The 23,915-nt window shown below is 33.9% G+C and overlaps 1 protein-coding gene across 1 annotated transcript; it reads left to right on the top strand.

The window, feature by feature from the left end:
- Positions 1-5,691: 5,691 nt before the first annotated feature.
- LOC110093257 (non-specific phospholipase C1-like) lies at positions 5,692-7,416 on the top strand (the record flags this gene model as incomplete). The annotated part of the gene is made up of 2 exons (XM_020818086.2): positions 5,692-5,956; positions 6,861-7,416. Coding segments are annotated over 2 exons (588 nt in total), but the record flags the coding sequence as incomplete, so codon positions are not given.
- Between the last annotated feature and the right edge of the window lie 16,499 nt (positions 7,417-23,915).

Genomic DNA, 23,915 nt, shown 5'->3' with positions numbered 1-23,915 from the left:
ATTATGTGAGCTTTCTTTCTTGGCGTACAACCTTCTCAAGTAGCTACATATGTTGTACTTTAACATCAATATTAATAAATTTGATGGAATATGCATTTCCAAAACTGTTGAAATCCTAAAAAATATTTTAACAAATAAGAAATTAAATTAAAATAATAATAATAAAGAAGTTACATGTTTAACGGGTGACGTCTACTTGGGCAATATTATTGAATGAAGCCAATTATTGGTAGCTGACAGAACCCTCTCATTAGCTAAATAGAAATTGTCTGTTTGACGGGCAATTTGACTCGTAAAATTTAACTTATTTTCATATTTTACTAAATTTATTTATTTAAAGAGCTCTAGATGAAAATTTTGCCTATAGACTATTAGCTCTTATCTTCTAACCCAAAATTTGTTCATTTTCATTAAGTTTGAACCGAATATTATTGTCTTTTTGTTTTTGAAAATTTTTGGTCTTACATTTTAACATTTATCAAGGAATAAATAAATATAGATAAATCAAGTTAATGATTTTTTTAGTATGAGTATTTAGTTGTCTCTTAAAACATTGGAAAATACAAATACTATAAGCAAGCATGTTATCAAGAACTTTAAACTTTACAATATATGCTTAGGTAAGTTTACTTCACCAAATAAACTAACATAAATAAGCGCCAACCGGCCCAAGTATTCAGTTGTTCAACAAGCATACTAGCATCCTTTTACCCCTATTTCAGTATCTCATGAACATTTTTATTACTTCTCAAGTGGATAAGGTAAGGAGATGTACTTATTTTATTTTTTGGCCTGCAAGTTGGTTTGTCCTTGGTTCTAATCCTTACACATGTAATTATTTCTTATTTTTTTAACAAATTGAAAATGAGTTTTTTATTTCGTTGGAGTACTTTATAGTAATCATTTATAACTGCTGCTTTTTATATTGTTCCTGCCAAATAGGCCGACATGTATAGTTTTATTGCAGGTATCATACTTGCTTTTAGGGTTTCTTATATATCCTTCCTTATGATTAGTTCCCCTAGAAATATGAACTTTTAAAATTATCCCCAAAAAATTGCATCCATTTTGTTATAAAACATTATTGGACTTTCTAAATGATTGATAAGCTGAATTTTTGTCTGAAAGTATATGCTGGAAGTGGAGGGTGGTTTACACTGTCTTGGTTGTTTTATACATAGATCCCTGGAGCTTCTTTACCCATACTAGTCTGCTTAATTTTATTCATTTCCTTAGTGTGGGATGGTGATACCTTAGCTCTGCGGTATTTAAAACAAAGTTGAAGGTATGGATTCAATGCTAATCTTTGATGTAAACCTATTGTAATTGAAAACTCTATGATCATTCTACAATTATTATTACTAGCCAATGCGCCAAATACAATCTTTTATAACATTAATATAATTTCGACACAAACCTTTCTATATTAATGTACACCAAATCAATTCACATGGTACTTAATCATATGTTTTCACATGATGATTAAAATTCATATAAAGTACATTTCTTTGTTCTTTATAGTAAATTGTTAATTTTCATAAAATAAAAATTATTTCCATAGTAGATTTTCCTAATTTTAAATCAAATTGATTCTTTAAAGCTATCATAATTTTTTTTAAGTCTCTTATAGTTTTATCATATGACTCATATACTTTTGACTTCTTTACAATTTGTGCAATTCTAAAATTTGCTTCTTTTTTTATAAATATGGATATCTCTCAATCATTTGACATATTTTTACGGTGCAAAATTCTATTAAAAAGATTTGTTAACTAATCAGCAATATCCTTATAATTCTCTATATCTCAATAAGCTCTCATCTAGACCTCAAATATTACTTTTATGAATCTCTTTTCAGAGCTAACTTCAATTTACTTTTTTGGAGCAAACTATAATACTTCACTAAATCGTTCATTACACTTCACCAAAATTAATTTTTTTATGTAGTAAAATTTCAAAGAAATATTTATATCTTTTTTTTATGTCTGCATCTTTAATTAATATGACATTATCTGCACTTTCAATACAACTAACTTGACTAAAATTTTTAGATCTCTTATCTCTTATCTTAGTTGTTCTATAAATCTCATTTTCTCCTCACAAAACTTATTCCTTAGTAGCTATTACATACTTTTCCTTGTTTCCATGGTAATCATATCTGCTTGTTTAATCTTCTGATCTCTAACATAACATACTTGCGCAGAACACATTATTTTATATTTCCCGACCTATTGTTCAAACCTATCAAGTCTATTTATTGCCCTATCATCTTTAGTTTTATCACACGATCATATTAACAACTCATTTCTACCACACTCAACTTGCTATCAGTTTTTAATTGTCATGCAACATTTTGATTCATAAATTTTACCTATTCAGTCACACTTTCATAAAATTCACCTTTAAGGCTCAGTTTGGTAATGGCATTTTGAACTATGTTATGTTGTACTTAGATTTGCTATGTCAAGTATAAATGATGATTTTTTAATGAAATCATTGTTAAATTGTTGCTTAAAGTACTTTGACTAAAATTATTTGATAAAAATCATTTAACTCTAATTAAGTTGATTAAAAGATCAAAATGGATATTCTCATTAACTTAATATTATCTTGTCCTAAATTGATATTGTCATACAACAGCAACAACAACAACAACAACAACAAGATTTTATCCCACTACGTGGGGTTGGCTACATGAATCATTTTACTCCATTGTGTCATGTTAAGGGTCAAATTTTCATTTAAATCTCATAAAGAAATGTCATTTCTAATATTTTGTGACCAAAAGTCAAATCTAATACATCTATTCTACTAACCAGGTCATTGGAAGAGCACCGTTTTATATGACCAAACCATCTAAGACATCTCTCTCTAATTTTATCTTCAATTGGAGCTACTCCAACCTTTTCACGTATATACTCATTTCGTATCTTGTCTATAAGAGTAAAGCCACTCATCCACTTGAGCATCCTCATCTTTGCAACGATTAACTTGATATTATGCTTCTCTTTTAATGGCCAATATTTGCACCATAAAGCATAGTAGGTCTCACCACCATCTTATAGAATTTTCCCTTAAGTTTGAGAGGCACTTTTTCTATCACACAACAAGCCCGATGCATTCCTCCACTTCAATCATCCAACTTGAATTCTACTAATAATATCCCCATCTATTTCATCGTTACTCTAAACAATAGACTCAAGATATTTGAAATGTGTACTCTTATTAATGACTTGTTCGCCCAAAGTCACAAAACCCCCACTAGATCTATTACTAGTTTACTACTAAAATTACACTCTATATATTTGATTTTAGATCTACTCAAATGAAAATGGATGTTGTCATGAACATAATAAAAAAATTGTGTATAATTAATTAATGTATGCTTATGTTAATTATTAGTTCGTGACTTATTAGCATTATTTATCCTGCAAGTGTAATATCATGATTATTAATATTACAGCATACCAAAAATATTCCTATGAATCATGAGATTGAAACTGCTTTACCGTGGACTTAGCTTTGAAAGTTTAAATTACACAAACTTACAAAAGACATATTATTGTATAGTAGAAAACTCCTAGGGATTGAACCTAGAACCCATTAAGAATGGAGGCTTTGCATCAAGAAAGGTGATCAACAAGATGTTGGTGATGGTGGTTGGCTATTTGTTAATAGGAAAGTCCAAATGATCGTAAGAGAAGAAATTTGGCAGTAAGATACAAGGAATTTGATTGGTCATCGATATCAAAAGACGTTAACAGGTAGCTAGGGACTAAGGGGTGATGGCCAGGTGGGTTTCGATTTTTTGTTAAACATGGCCATATGTAGAGGAAGTTTATTCTAGTAGAATTTTTGGCTGGATAACAAATATGTTAAAGTAAGATGAATATCGTTGTTAACTTGCCTCACCATCAAGATTTATACAGAACCTAATAAAAAAGGATTACCGCTAGTTCAAATGTAGTGTATTGGTTGTGATTTTGAGTGACTGTTGCTTTCGATTGAAGATCAGAATATATGGGGCTTCTGCAGTGATATTAACAAAAATTAATAGTTTCTGTGATAAATTGATGGAAATTTTTTTTGGGACTTTTGTTGCTGCCTTTTATAGACCCAATGAGACTAATCACTAGTGTTCACAAAGATAGAGAAAGTACTTTCTCATTTTAAGACAAAAATTATGATATAAATGATTTGAGACAAGGTTGATTATGCTGAATATAGTAATTTAGAGAATATTTGAGCTTCACTTAATCTTTTTGTGACTAAATGAGGGCATAGTGGTGACGATTGAGGCATCCTCTGTGCTTAATTTATAGCAGCAGTTGGTGCTTAAGGGCTCGAATCACCAGCACCTAGCAATTAGAGGTGATGTTGCTAGTTGAAATTACCTTCTCCCTATTCATGCAATTAAGCATTGCACAATGCTAGGAGGAAGATGATTAGTTCAGGAGGGGCTGGGTAAGTCTACTTTGACGTGATTATTGTTAGTTTAGTGTATATTCATGCGGTTTCAAACTTGTTTAGGCTCTAATTTGGTATATTCAAACATGTATTATCCTTATTTGACCCTAATTAGGATGCTTGGAAATCATTTAAGACAATTCAAGCATGTGCATGGGTTAATTCATTTTAATTTTGTGTCAACTTAGAGTCCAATTCAGTCCTTCGAAGGTGCCTTAGTTGTCATGGTTTGTGTCAAAAATTGCAGATTATTAAGCAAATATTTTTATGATTCCAAAATACTTAGTTAACTATATTTATTTCCTTATTAACTAATTGGCGCATGACTAATTATTATTTATCACTACTATTACTAATTACTACATTATTATTTTAATCAACCCATGATTAGCATAAATAATTTAGCATATTTAATACTTTTATCCATTATTTATTACCCAATAGCTTAATGGCCTAATTATTAAATAATGCCTAATGAATTAGAATTTTTTAATTAATCATTGTATTAATATTCAGAACAATCAGACTACCTTATTAATTCAATAATGTAAGAAATAGACTATAATTTTAAATTTTTAATTCAATAATGTAAGAGCAATCAGACTATCTTATTATCCTTATAATTCAATAATGTAAGAGCAATCAGACTATCTTATTGTCTTATTAATTCAAGTAGCATAATAAATAGACTTTAATTTTAATTCAATAATGTAAGAGGAACCAGACTATCATATTATTATTATATTTATTTAATGTTTAGTTACCTTATCTTCTTCAATTAACCTACTAATTAGGCTACTTTCACTTACTAATCATTAATTAGTTAGACTAGTTATTTTCGTGAACTAAGGTCCAAATAATTAGGATATATTATCATCTTATAATTAATCAATTATTAAAGCGTAGTTAATTTTTAATTAGTCTGATTACATAGGCCATTTTAGTAATCATTTATAGTAGCTAATTAGTTGAACTGTTAAGTTTTAAATTATATTCGAATGCTTTGATAAATTAGTTGGTCTAATTATTTACTAATTTCTCTAATTATTTTTTGATGAATTAAAATATGAATAGTTAGATTTATAAATTCTCCTAACTATAAACAAAAACTTATTAGCCTTATTTGTTCCTAATAGTTTGCTTCATTGAATAAGGATCGCAAGTATAGGAAGAAGCATCAGCCTTGATGTGCTGTACCTTGGAACATTCTGAGATAATGTTTGATATAAAAATTCTGAATGGTACTTGTTTTTTCTTTTTGCTGCATTACTTCATAATGTAATATTCGGATGCATCCTTTCCACTTATGCAGTGATTCATGAGCCTAATGGGCCAACTAAAAGTTCACAATTCGAACATTCATCAGTCCCTGCCACAGTTAAAAAGCTGTTCAATATGAAGTCAAATTTTCTCACAAACAGGGATGCATGGGCTGGAACTTTTGAAAGCTACTTCTCCCTTCGAAAGACTCCTCGCACTGATTGTCCAGGTTCTTATATATATTAATTTTATGTTATTTTGCATATCTTCATAAATTAATTTATTAATATCATTTTTGATAACAAACTCCATCCATAGTCATTATATTGATTGACATGGTCTAGAAATTATAAAATGTGAATACTTTTTTCACATCCCATAGAAGAAAGCACAAAATTGTGATGTGGATTACATGAAATATTATTCATTTTAATACCATAGATCTTAACTTGGTAATGTTGAGAAGAGCTAGGAACATAGGAAGAGAGTTTATGACAATGCAATTGCAAAATGGTATCAAACCTTACAAATAATCATGCACTAGATTAGCCACATGCTAAATATTTCTTTTGCCAGTAGATTTTTTGTGAATCTAGTTTCTTAAATTTGTTCTTCATATATAATTGAATGTAGCAATGCATTTTTTTTCTTTCTTTTGTCTTTCTATATTCTTATGTGTTCCTTGCATGTGGTGTAAAAGCCCCATTTTTATTGTATCAATTTATGCTATAATCTCCCTTTTTTAGGATACATATTCTATTGTGTAATGAACTAGAAACCTCAAGCATTTAATATAAATTAAACCATAGAAGCTATGGTAAAAGAGTTGATAATGATTGTGAAGGTCACATCCATAATATTATTCCTTGAAAAGAATGAAAGAAAAATCTTATTAATGAAGTTGATTCTTCTTTAATTATGGTTGTGCTTGCGTTGATTTAATGAAATTCTATATAATGAAACATCGCAATATGTATATAAAAATGATACTGTCAGTTTGAGGATCAAAATAAGCTACAACCTTGGTCGAACATAAAAGCAAGCTCATAATTTCTCCAAATGTAAAGCAACGTATGTAATCTTTACCACATAATCTCTCCAAATGCTGACAAACCTTTCATTCTAAAATGCAGAAAAACTACCAGAGGTAACAAGATCATTGAGGCCTCATGGTCCAAGAGAAGATTCATCTCTGTCAGAGTTTCAAGAGGAGTTGATCCAACTTGCTTCTCAGCTCAATGGAGATCATGTTCTTAACACATACCCACACATTGGCAATGGCTTAACCGTCGGCCAAGCAAACAGCTATGCTGAGGATGCAGTGGCAAGGTTCTTAGAAGCTGGAAAAGCAGCACTATTGGCTGGAGCAAATGAATCAGCCATTGTTACCATGAGGCCTGCTCTCACTAGCAGGGTTTCTATAGGACCTTCCAACCCTTCTGTCCACGCTAGTTAAAGACATTAATGCTAGGCAACACCTGTCATCTACGATGCGCTGTGCAAGCTTGCTTGCCGCTACACACGACTATTGCGCTTGGATATATATTCTTGCTAAGAATAGAAAACCCATCACTTGAATGTATATTAAAGAACTACGTTGGAGATTTGTATATGAAAAAACTCTGTTCAATCTATGTATAAACTTTGTGATATGCAAGTTGGGAATGATTTTAAGGTACCAAAGCCTAATGGGATCCAAAAGTCTTATCATTAGAGGCTTATAAAAAAAAAAGCTTGTGAAGCTTTTATTATATGATGAAATCTGCCCTCCCCCCTTAAAAAAAAAAAAAAAACATTTAGGTCAATTAAAACAATCTCACATTCAAATTGAATATGTAAGATTTGAATTCAATATTTTTTAGTTTGCAATCAAATTCTCAATAAGATGAGTTGCGGATGTTCCCATTATTTAAATAAGTCTTTTGAAGAGGGTAAATTTAAATAAATATTCTAAAAATAATTTTTTATTAAAAAAAGTGATAAATTTTAAATTATTTAACACAAATTCATAAAAAGTTTTTTTTTAAGCACGTGTCCTTTTAATTAAAAATTTGCCGCATCTTTCACTTTTGACTTTGATCAACAATAATCAACATTGGTGAAAATAAATATCAACCGTCCATTCGTCCGATCTTACTTTCCCTACAAAACAATCTCACCAACTTCACCATTTTCACTCCAGGCACAATAATAATAATATTAATAATTCTTCTAATTAAGTTATATAATTGATATATTATCAAAAAATTATCTTGATAGGGCACGAATCTCAAGGCAAAATAAAGTCGGAAACTTCAAAAATTTAATCCGGGAGCATCTGAACTCCGATTTCAACAAACTTACAGTCAAAATGAGCGTCTCGGAAAGACGAACCCAATGACACCAAATTCAACTTGATCCGAGTCCAAATGAGTTCAAATCAAGGACCCAAAGCGCTGTTAGAAAGTTCAAACCATAATTTGAGTTACCAAACGGTTTCGAAACATGACATGCTTGTAGTTGAATCGAGCGGCTCGACGAGAAAAATCCAACGAGCCCAAAATAGCCAAATTCCGACATCATTAAGACCTTCAAATGCCTTACAAACGGTACATGAACAAGGGATTCAATATCGACCGTCCATCTGACCACTCCCTATTTGCCCGTGATCTCTCATCTATTTGCAGGTCATGCCACTCTAGAATATCTATAAATAGACCTCTCATTTCTCATGAGAGAGGACAGAAGCAAGAGGAAGAAGAGAAGAAGGAAAATGCAAGCAAGATGAATAGGAGGGAAGAGACTCCTCCTCGATCATTGCCGGAGTTCCACCCGAACTCCAAATGAGGCCAGAATTCTGCCCGACTTCCACGGGACGCTGAAATTCTGCCCAAGTAACGACAGAGTTCCCCCTGACGTCAAAACTCCGCCCAAGTGATATCAGAGTTCTCCTCGGCCTTCAACAAATGTTGGACTTCTACCCGACGTCGGACCTTCACTCATCGCCAAGTTTCTTCCCGACGCCGGAATTCTATCGGTTATCAAACTTTCGCTGGACTTCTATCCGAAGATGGATTTCTTGCCATTGTTGGACTTCTACCTGAAATCGTCATTCTAACCTTCGTCGTCAGACAAGAGTCCTTTCGACCTCCGTCGCCAGCCGACTACGGTCCTTCTGACTTACGTCGCCCACCGACTACAGTCCTTCCGATCTCCGTCGCCAGTCAACTATGGTCCTTCTGACTTACGTCGCCCACCGAATACAATCTTTTCGACTTTCGTCGCCCGCCGACTACGGTCCTTCTGACTTACGTCGCCCACCGACTACAGTCTTTCCGACCTTCGTCGCCAGCCGACTATGGTCCTCCTGACTTACGTCGCCCGCCAACTATAGTCTTTCCGACCTCCTTCGCCAGCCGACTACGGTCTTCCTGACTTATGTCGCCCGCCGACTATAGTCTTTCCGACCTCTGTCGCCCACCGACTACGGTCTTTATGACCTCCGTAGCCCGCCGACTACGATTCTTCTGACCTCCGTCGTCTGCCGACTATGTCAATAGTGACTCTTTATATTCACATCATGTAATGTACTCTATAAAATATACATCAAGCTAAGACCTTCTCCCAAGGAAAGGCCTCATTTGTAATCAACTGCTATACTAGTGGATTCATTCGAACTGGGCTAGGTCCCGTGGTTTTTTCCCCTTTTTAGGGGTTTTCACGTAAAAATCTTGTTGTCTCATAAATGCTAGACCCTCTCTCCTATCTGATTGCGTGCCGGATTTTCGTATAATGCTAAGATACTAAACTTTAGATTTCTCTACCGCCGCGAATACTCCTGTATGCAACAATATTCTATAATCTTCAAAGTATCCTTTAACACTCGCCTAAACATTATTAATTAATGTTAACAGGAAGATTAATTACTATTAAACCACCGAAGCTGAAGCCAAACACAACGCAAAAAGTTTCAAATAATTATTGAATTTGCTTCCCCAAAAAGGTAGGAGTAATTATTACGACCGGTTAAAATCGAACGTATCCGAATGTATGCCGAGTAATACCGAGTACTCAATACCGAATTTCAAGTGACGTGGCGCGTGGTTATTGGTCTATGAACGCATTCGGTGACCGAACGTAATAATTGAACGACGCCCATGCAAATATTGAATCCGCTTTGGAAAAACGCAATGTAGAAAGTCTCCAATCATTTTTAAAATCTGATGCAAATATTGAATTCGCTTTGTATTTGATATATCATTAAAAAATAATCTTGATCGTATATGAATCTCAAGGCAAAATCAAGTTCAAAACTTCAAAATTTAATACAAACTTCAATTTCAACAAACTTATAGTCGAACTAAACGTCTCTGAAATACGAACCCAACGACACCAAATACGACTCAATTCGAGCCCAAATAGGTCCAAATCAAAGACCCGAAGTGTATTTGGAGGGTTCAAATCATAATTTGTATTACTAAATAGATTTGAAATGTGACATGCTTATAGACGAATCGAGCATCTCGATGAGAAGAATTTAACGAGCCCAAGATTGTCAAATTATGATATCATTAAGACATTCAAATGCCTGGTAAACAGTATATGATCGAGGGATTCAACATTGGTCGTCCAATCAAACCACTCCCAATTCACCCTTGATCTTCCTCTTATTTATTGGTCATGCCACTTTTAGAAAATTATAAATAGACTCATCATTCCTCATGAAAGGGGGGAAGAGAAAGGGGGCCAAGGAAGAAGAGAAGAGAAAGAAACAATGAAACAAGAAGCGAAGGAAGAAAATTAAGAGAAGGAAGAAAGCTCTCTTACCACCATACTCCTTCTCGACCACAGACGGACTTTCACCTGGCTGCTGACTGATGCCGGAATTCCGCCCATCCTCGGACCTCTACCGGATGCCAAACTTCCATCCATCGCAGGACTTCAACCAGATGCCGAACTTCTGCTCATCGCTGGATTTCTACCCAACGCCAGATTTTCTCCCTTCGTCGAATTTCTACCCAATGGACTCCTACAAGTCGCCAGATTTCTATCCAATGCCGGACTTTTGCCCAGAGCCAGACTTCTACCCGACGTCAGACTTCCACCCTTCACCGAATTTCTACGTGATGTCGGACTTTCGCCCGTTGCTAGATTTCTATCTAACACTGGACTTCTGCTGACTTTTGTCCATCATCGAACTTCTACTCGACACCATCCTTCTGACCTTCATCACCGACTACTATCATTCTAAGCTCCTCGCCATGTAACGATCTTTATGACCTCCGTCACCCACCAACTATGGTCCTTTAGTGCTCCGTCACTCACCAACTATTGTCCTTCTGACCTTCGTCGCTAGACAAAGGTCTTTATGACTTCTATCCAGACAATGATTCTTTTAATCTTCGTCGCCCGCCGACTACGATCCTTCCAACCTCCATCGTCATGAATACTTCAATAATTATTCTTCCTATTTTCATCATGTAACACACTCTATTTGATGTATATTTGTTACATCAAGTCAAGGCCTTCCCCCCAATGGGACTCATTCAAATTGGGCTTGGCCCTAAGTTTTATTTTTTCCCTTTTTAGGGTTTTCCACATAAAAATATAGGTGTCTCTTATAAATGATGTACCCTATCTTTTTATCTATATGTGTGATGGATCTTATTAAAAGCTAAGACACTAAACTTTATATTTCTCTACCACCGCGAATATTTTAGGATACAAAAGTTTGGCGCCGCCTATGAGAACGTCGTTACTGACTAGGGGGCAACTATTGCTCCAATCTCAATAGATTGCTCTTGTTAACATCTTGATATTAGTTATTATTATATCTATTTTATAAGAATCAGATGTGGAGTGGGGGTCAACTTTGATTCCAATTGTGGTTAAAAATATTCTCCGATGTTTTAAACATCAAGATGATAAAATTCTCAACAAATGCAAGGATTCTTTCAATCAATTATAAGTTTTATATAGTCCTTTGTTGGACTTCTATTCCATGGGTAATGTCTTAATCTTGACCTAAAAAATGCAGTAACGATTTAAAAATAGACCATTCTTCACCTTGATTTCAGATACACGCAACGTTCGCCCCCTCCCAGTCAAGAAAAAATCAATCACAGGGGAATTCGATTCGGCCTCTTCCACACATGTTAATGTCATCGAGCAACGCTCTGACACACAACCTCAGATAGATCATACTTCCTTGGTGTATTCTCTCGTCCTCTTTCATATATGTTAACTTCATCAAGTAGGGCTCTGACATACAACCTCAGATAGGTCATACATTTTTGGTAGATTCTCTCAACCTCTTCCATATATGTTAACGTCATTGAGTAGGACTTTGACATACAATCTCCGATAAGTCATACATCATTGGTGGATTCTCTCATCTTCTTCCATATAGGTTAACATGATCGAGTAGTGCTCTAACATACAATCTCGGATATGTCATACATCCTTGGCGGATTCTCTTGTCATCTTCCATATAGGTTAACATTATTGAGCAGAGCTATTACATACAATCTCGGATAGGTCATACATCTTTGGTAGATTATCTCGACCTCTTCCATATATGTTAACATCATCGAGCAGGGCTCTGACATACAACATTGGATATGTCATACATCATTGGTGGATTCTCTCATCATCTTCCATATATGTTAACATTATCGAGCAGCGCTCTGACATACAACCTCAAATAGGTCATACATCATTGGTGGATTCTCTTGACTTCTTCTATTTAGGTTAACGTCCTTAATCAATACTCTGACATACAACTTTGGATAGGTCATACATTCTTGGTGGATTCTCTAAATCTCTTCTACATATGTCAACATCATTGAGCATGCCGCCTATCTAAGACTTTAGAATGCCTCTAATGTAAGAAGAAGACCCGAGTAGAAGAAAGTGGAAGGAGGAAAAAATTTTAACTTCTACACATTAAGAGAAATACTGAATTTAAGTAGGGGATGCCACCTACTAAAAACAGTAAAATGTCTCGACTGTAAGAAAGTCAGAAGAAGGAAGAAGAAAAGAAAAGGAGAGGAGCAATTTTCTCCTTGCCTTAGGGGGCTATTATAGGAATTTTTATTACATCCGGTAAAAATACCGAGCATACCGAGTGTACCGAGCGCCTGTACCGAGCACTTTAGTGACGTGGCGTTTTGTTATTGGTTTCCAGATGCATTCGGTAACCTGACGGAATAATCACTCATATCATAGAAGAGAGAGGAGGGAGAAATATTCTTCATGAATAGAAATCTAAAAATATTTTGGAAATAAGAATAATCTGAGAATATTCCTATAAAAAAGAAAAAAATAATTTCTATCTCTAAAAAATAAGGGTCGGGCCCCAATAAAATGGGAAGAGAAAAAAATTATATCTCTCACAAAAAAAAAGTGGGGCCCAAAGGAAAAAAAAAATTAAAATTAAAAAAAAAAGGCCTAGGCCACACACTAATACAAAGAGATGACTTCCCACATAATCAAGTGGTTGTACTTACAGTCGAGCTAGAATGAATAATATATTCAACTTGTACTGACAAGATTGAAAACTAGAAAATAAATTTGATTCAAGTTTTAAGTTAAAAATTTTATGATTCATACCACTATTTTTTTTTTGGAAAAAAAAAAGTAGCAGGCTGACAGCTCTAGGCGGAAAAAAAAAAGGGGCGAACTGTTTCAAGTCAAATGAAAAATGAACCGAGCCGGCTCGAGCTCGTTTACTGTGGAACGAGCTCGAGCTTGAGCTCGTTTACCGTGGAACGAGCTCGAGCTTGAGCTCGCCTGTTGAGCTCGACTCGAGCTCGAGCTCGCTTTTCAACTAACGAGCCGAGCTCGATAAGGCCTAAACTCGACTCGACTCGACTCGTTTACACCCCTAGTCGGAATGTCGGATTGTCCAAAACTCCAAATTAAAAAAAAATTGTGGCAGTGGGTCCCACCACCAAAAAAGAAAAAAAATTGCAATAACTGCAGCCGTTTTTGCATTGCCTCCAATCGGCGCGCCCTTATGAGTAATAAAGCTTTTATGAGTAGTAAAGTTCTACTCTTTATTGTTTTTACATTTCAGTTTCTACCTGTATGTATAAACAGATCATCCCCGTTAAGGGATGACCCGGTCGACCTAGCATGCAACCCACACTAATTTACACGGGCCGACACTTAAGACTGTCACGAATTGCCAAGGGATTCGAACTCGGTACCTGGCCTATGGCCAGCCAGTTCATCACCACCGAGACAACCCGCGGTGGGTTGTTTCTACCTTATAAATAATAAAGTTATTCTCTCTCTCTCTCTCTCTCTCTCTCTCTCTCTCTATTTATGTATGATGTAGTACATTATTTATTCATTCTAATCAAAACTGAATGAATGGGCTAAAGAGCGATACCATTATGGTAAGCCTGACGAACGAATTTTTATTGCCTCAAGTTACCTGACGTAGAGATACATCAGGTAGCCTATAATATATCACCACGTGATCTTACTCTTTACCGCGTGGCCCGACGACCCAAACCGAAACGAATATGCTCAGTATTTGCTCGGTATTGCTAGGTACTACTCGGTATTGCTCGGTATTTGCTCGGTATTGTGATCTGCCTCTGCACGCTGTCTTGACACCAGAAGCCTTGCAAGGTACTACTCAGAGCCTTGATACTGTCGCCGCCCGACGACGAGTCAGCGCGACATTCCTCAATGCCCATGTAGTTGATGAAAATACCGAGTAGTACGCGAATACCGAGCAAATACCGAATATTACCTACTAATACCGAGCAAATACCGAGTAGTACCTAGCAATATCGAGCAAATACCGAGCAAATACCGAGTAGTACCTAGCAATACCGAGCAATACGCGAACATAGTAATCCCGGATTCGTTTCGGGTTGCGTCGACGAGCCGTGCGGTAAAGAGTAAGAGCACATGGCGATATATTATAGGCTACCTGATGTATCTCTACGTCAGGTAACCTGAGGCAATAAAAATTCCTGACGAACGGGGCTATAAAAAATGAGTCATTTGGTCTGATTAAAGATTAATCAAGGTTAAAACTGTGTTCATTAATATGAAAATTTGATAAAACTATACTAATTAATAGATAAAAAATTAACTAAAATGTAATAATTTTATTTTTTTGAATTAATTAATGATTGATTTGGATTTCTTAAGAAGATTAAGGTTGAGTTACTATTGAATTGTGATAGTTAGTTTGAGTAATTAATTTTTCATAATGATAAAAAATTATTATGATTTTCAAAAATTATAATTTTATGATTCGAATAATTTGATATGGTATGATATATATTTTTGGACTCTGTAGGCTTCGACGTCCGAAAATAGGGAAGGCAACTGATATATCATCAAAAAATTATCTTGATCGTGCATGAATTTCAAGGCAAAATCAAGTTGGAAACTTCAAAATTTAATATGAACTTCAATTTCAGCAAACATACAGGCGAACTGAACGTCTCATAAATAAGAACTCAACGACACCAAATTAGACTGAATCCAAGCCCAAATAGGTCCAAATCAAATACCAGAAGTGTGTTTGGAGGGTTCAATTCATAATTTGAATTACTAAATAATTTTCAAATGTGACATGCTTATAGTCGAATTGAGGGTCTCGATGAGACGAACCCAAAGAGCCCAAGATCGTCAAATTCTGATATCATTAAGACATTCAAATTGTAACGCCCCAAGATCTAACTTGGAAAGAATTTCAAACAATCCACCAACAATTTACCAGAGCTATCTATAACTTCAATTAAACAGTTTAGCAAAAATCTATAACATTTAAAACATCAATGTACAAGTCGATTCATATCTCAAAAGATCATATACAATACTCAGGAACTACACTATGAACTGACATCTATCCAGTCCTGAGTACAAAAGAATATCACTATAACCAAAAAGGACAAAAACCTGGAGATTCCTAATCAACCTCAATCTCCTGCTCCCTTACTCTGACCTGAAAATATTAACCACATATAATGAGCTTCAAAAAGCCTAGCAGGTCACCTAATACATACAACTGAAATCAAAGCACGATACTGAAAACAATATGCATGTCAGTCAATCAAATCTATAACAGTCTATTGCACATGATCAATGAATCTATGCAGATACGGAAATCAAATCAGTAGTCAATGCAGCGGTAGAAGAATCAATAAACAGTAGGAAATCAGTCGATCATTCAAATCAATCGTATCAAAACAATACTATCTGATCAATTAAATTGATCGGTATGAAATCATAAAATCAATACGATAAAGCCCAGTCTATACTGAATCAAATGCAGCAGTTCAATACAATGTAGAAGCAATAGTATCAATCAATATCAATGAATCCATAGTATACATGTCATAGCATCAATGAATCAATCACAGTATCCATATCCATACAGTATCTATAACAGTAGCGAAATCGTACGATAATAGTAAATCCGTAAATCTGTCAGTAAATCCAAATCAAGAAAGCAATAAATCTATCACGCATCAATGCCGTACACATGCATTTCAATACAATAGTCTTATTGAATGAAGTACGATCACTGGCTATCAATAATCCATAGTGCTGTTGTAGATATCCATACGTTGGTTCAATAAGAGTCGTCACTCTGTGCCCGTCGGCATGTAATCTCCTTATGACTCTCAATCGTTATATCAATGATCAATAGTTTAAAGGAAAGCCCGTCGGCCCACCATCCTATACAGGTCAAGTCAATCTCCAACCAACGGTTCAACCAGGTTCCACTTGTCTTTCAGTATCAATAATCAGATAGTCACATTCGTATGCATATCAATTCAAATCATCAATTTCAGAAAATCAGAAATCGTATGAAAATCCAACGGCATAACGGCAGTATACGAAATTTACACAAAAATTTCTAAAAATCACAATTTACCAAATTAATACAGAACGTGCATGACAACATCATAAGACTTCTATTCTACTAAAGCAACATCAATCAACATCCTGATATTTATCTATTCGATCAAAATCGCACAGAACCCAAAATAACCAATAGAATCGTTACAGAAAAAACTCAAAACATGTAGAAAAATCATATCAATAACATATCAAAAGTTGTGCGGTGAAAGTTTCGTCAATACAAAATACGACGCATTTTTCGGTAACGAAAATACAAATCTGTGCACAAAACGAACAAAACTCAACAACTTTGAAAACAGAAATAGGATTCGGAGTCCTTACCACGAGATAAACACTTTTCCCAACAGCGGCGTCGGACAAAAAGCGCTCCGCGACCTCCGAAAACCAGCTTTTCCTTTGCTTTCCTTCTCTTTCTCTCTCCTCAGATATTTTGTTTTATAAAAATGATTTTCTCTCTCATCAAATCGAACTGATTTCCTTTTAAAACAAGTCTGATCGGCCCGGCCGATCGCCACATCATCCAGGACGATGTGAACAAAATTCAATCGTCCAGGATGATATCTCAGGACGATAATTAATTTCTTGGACGATTTGCTCTTTGACTTGTGCCATGCTCTAATCGTCCCAGGACGATCCAAAATCGGCCTGGACGATCCACTCCAGAAAATCAGCTGTATTCACTGCACTGATCGTCCTGGACGATCTCAATATCATCCCGGATGATCCTGGGAGGAAAATCAGATCCAAAAAGGAAAAATCAAAGGAACGAGCTCTCACAGAAATATCTAGTAAATAGTCCATGATCAAGGGATTCAACATCGGTTGTCTAATCACATCACTCCCAATTCACCATTGATCGACCTCTTATTTACTAAACATGTGAGTCTCAGAAAACTATAAATAGACCCCGCTTTCCTCTTGGAAGGGGGGAGGAGAAAGGGGCTAAGGAAGAAGAGGAAAAGGAAGCAAGGAAACAATAAGAGAATAAAGAAAAGGAAGAGAAGGAAGAAAGCCCTCTTGCCACCATACTTGTCCTCGACCACCACCGGACTACCACCCGACAGCTGACTGACGCCAGAATTTCGCCCATCGACATACCTCTACCTGACGTCGAACTTCCGTCTGTCGCCGGAATTCTACCAGACACCGAACTTTCGCTCGTCGCTGGATATCTACTCGACGCCGGACTTCCGCCCGTCATTGGATTTCACCCAACAGACTCCTGCTAGTCGCCGAATTTCTACCCAACGCGGGACTTTTGCCCATTGCCGGACCTCTACCTAACGTCGAACTTCCTATTGTCATCTAATTTCTACCCGACATCGGACTTCCGACCGTCGCCGAATTTTTATCACACCGAACTTCCACCCAACGCTGGACTTCTACCTGACGCTGAAATTCTGTCAGTCACTGAACTTTCGTCAGACTTCTGTCCATCATCATACTTTTACTCGACGCCATCCTTCCGACCTCCATTGCTTACCACCGTCATTCTGACCTTCGTCGCCAAATAACAGTCTTTACAACCTCCATCACCCACCAACTACAGTTCATCTGACCTCCGTCGCCCGTCGATTACGACCCTTCCAACCTCTGTCGCCAAACAAAGGTCTTTATGACCTCTGTCGCTCGTCTACTACGGTCCTTCCGATCTCCGTTGTGAGACAACGATCCTTCTGATCTTCGTCGCCCGCCGATTATGGTCCTTCCAACCTCCATCGCCACGAATACGCAACAGTGATTCTTCCTATTTCCACCATTTAACACACTCTATATGACCTGTATTTGTTACATTAAGCCAATGCCTTCCCCCATTTAAGGGCCTCATTTGTAATCAACTGCAAATACTAGTGGATTCATTCAAATTGGGCTAGGCCTCGTGATTTTGTTCCTTTTAAGAGTTTTCCAAGCAAAAAATTGTGGTGTCTCTTATAAATGCTGCACCCTATCTTTTTATTTGTATGCATGCTGGATCTTTGTACAAAGCTAAGAGTTAAACTTTATATTTCTCTACTGCTGTGAATACTCCAAGACGAGACATTATTTTTAATGTAAAGTATATATATATATGACATTTGGGTCAATTAAAACAACTAGCTCTAGGCATGTTATAACTTGAGAACTTGAGAGAGAGAGAGAGAGAGAGAGAGAGAGAGAGAGAGAGAGAGAGAGAGAATTAAACCCTATATAAAATGATCTACCATCTCAAGTTTGTATTTTCTACCAAGTTTCCCCTTATCTCTCTGCCTCTCCATGCTCACACCTGCTCTCAACTTATACCTAAATTTATATTAAAATTTTGAAATAAATCTAATGCATTTCCATGGGCTTAGGAAATGTCTGAAATACCCTCCATTTCTTCTATATAAAGGCTAGCTTGACAAGATTAGTCTGAAAATAAGCTCATAAGAGTTCATTATTGTATTCAATACCTCTTAAGCTCCATCGTTTGTTCTATATAGTTCGTTGAAATTTGCAATGGAGCTCTCTCGCAAAATGGTGGCTGCTCTTCTGCTCCTTGTGGTTCTTCTGCCGGCTTTCGGTCTGTTCTTTCACTCCATTACTTATTCTATTTATTTTTTTATTTTTTCTAAAGTCATTTTACATATAATTTAATTAAAAATATGTAGCAGAGTTCATTTTGCTTTTGAATATGTTGTCATATGAAATCTTCAAAATATAAATAATATTATTTATAAACTTTTTTCAAAATATAAATTTCATTAGAAAAAGTGAAATATTCTTTAAATTATTTTTTAAAATGTAGTCATTAGATTGGGTAATCCTAAAGTAATGAATCCCAAAATTACATTTTCTTTATCTAAAATAATAATAACTTTTTAAAATAAGATTATGAATATTAATACTTAAGAAATTATTATAATATCAATAATGATAACATTTTTTTTAAAAAAATATTATCACTATTTTATAATTTTTTTAATCTTTTGAAGTATTAATAAAAAAATCTTATTATTATAAACAAGTTGTTTTTTCTTTTTTAATAATTATCATCAGTTTTAAAATTTACATAAAATCTCAAAAAGTAATATTATTTTTTTATAAAAATATGAAGCATATTTTTGAAATTATTAATTTGTTCCTTCATTAAAAAAAATTATGATTTCGTCCCTTAATGAATGAAATTAATTTAAAATTAAAGATAATAGCATTAAATTAATACTATGTTAGCATATTTTCTTAAACCATAATTTATTTTTTAATATTTTGCAATACATCATATTCTACATCAGGATAGTATTTATAACTTTACTAATTTTATTTTATCAAAATAAATAAATAAATTGTAAACATAAGATGTAAATAGATATTTTCATGATGACTAAAATGCAAACATGGTTCATTAGGGACGGTGCAACAGGCAACCGCGAAGAGGACTGCTGCGGAGAAGTTTGTCTGTGGGACCACCGTAACATTACAAGGGTGCACCGAGGAAAGCTGCGCAACTGCTTGCGCCAGCTGGCCGTTTAAGCCAACTAAGTGCATTAGCGATGATCAGTGCAAGTGTGGATGTTAAAATATTTTAAAAAAATATTTATTTTGAAAGAAGAATAAAATAAAATTTATAATGAATAATTGTTATATGCACGATTTGAAAGATATTTTATCATCTATTTGTAGTTATATTTTTTTAAAGCAAACCTGCGTAATTGTATATATTTTATCTGCGACGAGAATGGATTCAACGTCAGTGCCGATGGATTCGGTCATCGATGGGGATTCAAAGGCGACGGTGGTTTTAGCGAGCAAATGCATGAAAAGGGAGGAGGAATCGCATACAAAGCACGCGGGTTGAATGGTTCGGTTAGTACATGGGGGAGGTAAAAAGACCGTTTCTAGCATTGGTTAAAATGCCTGATAAAAAGTTGTGCTAGCTTCAATTAAAACCAATGTGAATACCCATCTATAGCACCGGTTTGCCAACCGCCGCTATTAAAAGCTACATAAACTTCATGTTTTTAGTTGTATACAATGATTATTTTAATGACTATACAAACTAAATATTTCGTTTGAGACTATTTTCTTAATGCTTCTTAAAGCAGTTTTTTAGTACAAAAAAATTAAATTTTTACTAGAAAGATGCTTTAATAAGCAGTAAGAAAACAGTTCTAAACGAAGCCTAAGAGTCATGTCAAAATGATTATTTTAATAGATGCAACTTTCGAGGGGTGTCAATTTGAATTGATGAGTCGAATTCGTGGCTAATTTGAAATTGAGTTAACCCAAATTACCATTGTTAGTTATACGAGTCAAAATATTTGACCTGCATCTAACTCGACCCGAATATGACTTATTGGACCTATTAATTATATGAATCGTGCATATTTTTAGATTAGCATGATATTTTTTACTCCACTTTGAGCCATTGAACCCTAAAATAACATATTTAACCAGAACTTATGAACATATTTGACTAGAATTCGAATTATAATTGGGCAAATGTCAAGTCAATTTAGAGCTTTTAGGTCAACTAAAACTAGCCTGAAAATTAACTGGGTTAATAAAAGGAGCACACATTAATTTGAGCTAATTATTTTTCTTACTATGAAAAAAGTCGAAAAATTATTCCAAACAAAACATTAATGCAAAATTATTTTTGTACGCTTCAATCCATATAAATATGTTGATCTTTCTCTATAAGAAATCTATGATTTGCACCAAAATACATTATTTGTTATCACAATTAATACCTACCTAACTTCATTAATTAATAATATTTTACTTGAATAAGAACAAACTTTTAGGATGATTTTTCTAAGGGCCTACTTCTTTGCATGAGAATAGAAAATAAATTTAATGAAATGATGAAGTTTGTTTTTTTGGGGGATATTTAGTCCAATTAAAGCAAACTCACACATACATCACATACATAAGCTTTGAACCTAAAACCTCTTGGTTGATGGTCAAAGCTCCCAACCAACATATCAAGGCGAACTTCGTATGATGAAGTTTTTCATGTTCAAATTAATATCATAGTGGATATAAGAAGTCAACATTGATTGAGAACAAAGGTTTAAGTAGATTCATTTAAAAGCCTTTTTTTTTTTGTTAAAACCACAGAGGGGCCTACGCGTTGATAATAAAAAAAGAATTACAAAGTCCTTAATGGAGACAATCTGCTCGCTACTGCTCAAAAGAGCTACAAAATAAAACAAAATAAAATCTAAGAGCTGATTATCTCCCCTAAACCAAATTACAAGAAAGCATAATAACAATCTAAAGTTGCTAAAGCCAAGCATCTAGCCTACTTTGTTTAATAATAGCTCCTTAAATGTTACATTTTATTTTTGAAAATAAAATAAGTGGAATCAAACATTAGGTAGACTTTACTCATGTTGAGTTGGTGTAAAATTAATAACCCATCTTAATTTTTTGTTGCTAGTATAAATACACGTGTATATGGTGCACGTGAAAAAAAATTTAAAAATAAAAAATATATAACAAAAAAAAAATGATATGATATATCAAAGATATAAAATTCTATATCAATGTGAAATATTAAATTTGTATAAATATAGATGATTTATAATTTTATTATACATGAATTAAGATAAATTGAAATAAGATTATATATATATACAACCAATTTAGGTTTATAATACAATTTAGATTTATTTCATTTATCTTTGCTAAAGAATCTAATAAATTTCAACTTGAAAAAAAAAAAATTAACTTTTAAGGATTGAAAAAATTCCCAACCAATATGTGTTTTTATCAAAAGTTAAAGGAATTAATGAAGTTAATCAGGTTCGACGCATAATCATTGGCCATTTTCAAATGTTTGAAGCAATTACAGAAGAAAAAAGATAATGTAAACCTTAAACATACTATATAATTAAAATAGCCTGAGTATCACAACAATCATAAAACTACCAACCTGTCACGAAATATAGCAGTTGTTAAATGAAGATAAAAGAAAAAAAAGATGGTATTTGCATTGAAAATATGTACATGGAAATGGAACCATTATAAACAAAAAAATGATTAGATATTGTCATTCTATAAGAGCACCCTTTTTTGTATGGTATGATTCAAAAGCATCACTAAAATTAGAAGACTTTATATTCTTAATATCTTAGTCAAGCTTGAAGTTATGTGGTTGCTTTGTTTTATTTCTAAATGTAACAGAAATCCTACAGAATTTAAGAAAAAAAAACAATAGTTAATAAGAAATTCAAGATAGATGTATAATTGAAAATAAAATTAAATTATGAACCTTTCGTAGGAAACTGCAGGAATACGATACTTAGCAAGATCAGCTCCATTACCATTTAAGACAAGCATAGATCTGAATATTTGATATTAGAAGTTAATAATCTAGATGGTATTAAATTATCTAATATTCATAGAACACTATATGATATAACTTACTAAAAATATTAAAATATGATGGAGTGAAAAATAATATCTTATACTTACCCAACATGAAGGGGAATTGAACATGATTCAATGAATTCGTCGGGTTTAACAATTTTTGTCTTGTGTCCAAATATTATATTACACTTGCTTAAAAATGACACGGTACAAAATGGCCTTACAAAATCATGATTGTTAATATGAGGTGGTATGCAGTCATCAGGTTCATAGATATTAATAAAGTAGTTATCACTTACACAACTAATAGGCAGAACATGTGATGTAATTAATCAGTTTGTCATAATCTTGAAGAGATTTGGAATAAGATCAACAATCTCATTACGAATAATACCAGGAGGGATCCAGTTCTTTTCCTGTAATTAATATTATTGTTAGTTTTATATTTATTTTCAAATGAAAAAAAAGAAAAAAAGTTTAAATTATAATCGCATAGTTATAACAACATCCAATTTGTATTGTCAACCATCATTTGCCACACATCCATTTTTTTGGTTCAGAATACATGTGCTCTAAAAAAAATCTTAAATTTCATCAGTTTCTATAAATGATAAGATACAATAAAATTCAAAAGAAATGAGAAAAAATATAAACATCTCATATGCTTAGATAAGTAATACAAAAGAAATATAGATTTTTATAATTTTTTTTCATTCATAAAACTTATAAAAATCTTAGAGAAAGCAAAACAACAGGAGAAAGTAATTGAGACTAAATTAAATATAAATCTTGATGGAAGGTGTTACTGAATTTAGATTAAGCAATTATCGATAAAATGTTGAGACTACCAATCAAGAAATTTCTAAAGTCATCTTAAAGAATTTTTGTAAATAATAATATAACTTGACAATTTTGTATATTGGCTAATAAACTTATATATAATTTGATTAGAAAAATAAATGTAAAACTTTTATATA

Source organism: Dendrobium catenatum, unplaced genomic scaffold (genome assembly GCF_001605985.2).
Source record: "Dendrobium catenatum unplaced genomic scaffold, ASM160598v2 fragScaff_scaffold_323, whole genome shotgun sequence".
Classification (NCBI taxonomy): Eukaryota; Viridiplantae; Streptophyta; class Magnoliopsida; order Asparagales; family Orchidaceae; genus Dendrobium; species Dendrobium catenatum.
Note: the sequence above shows the minus strand (reverse complement) of the source record. Positions and strands in the feature narration are given on the sequence as shown.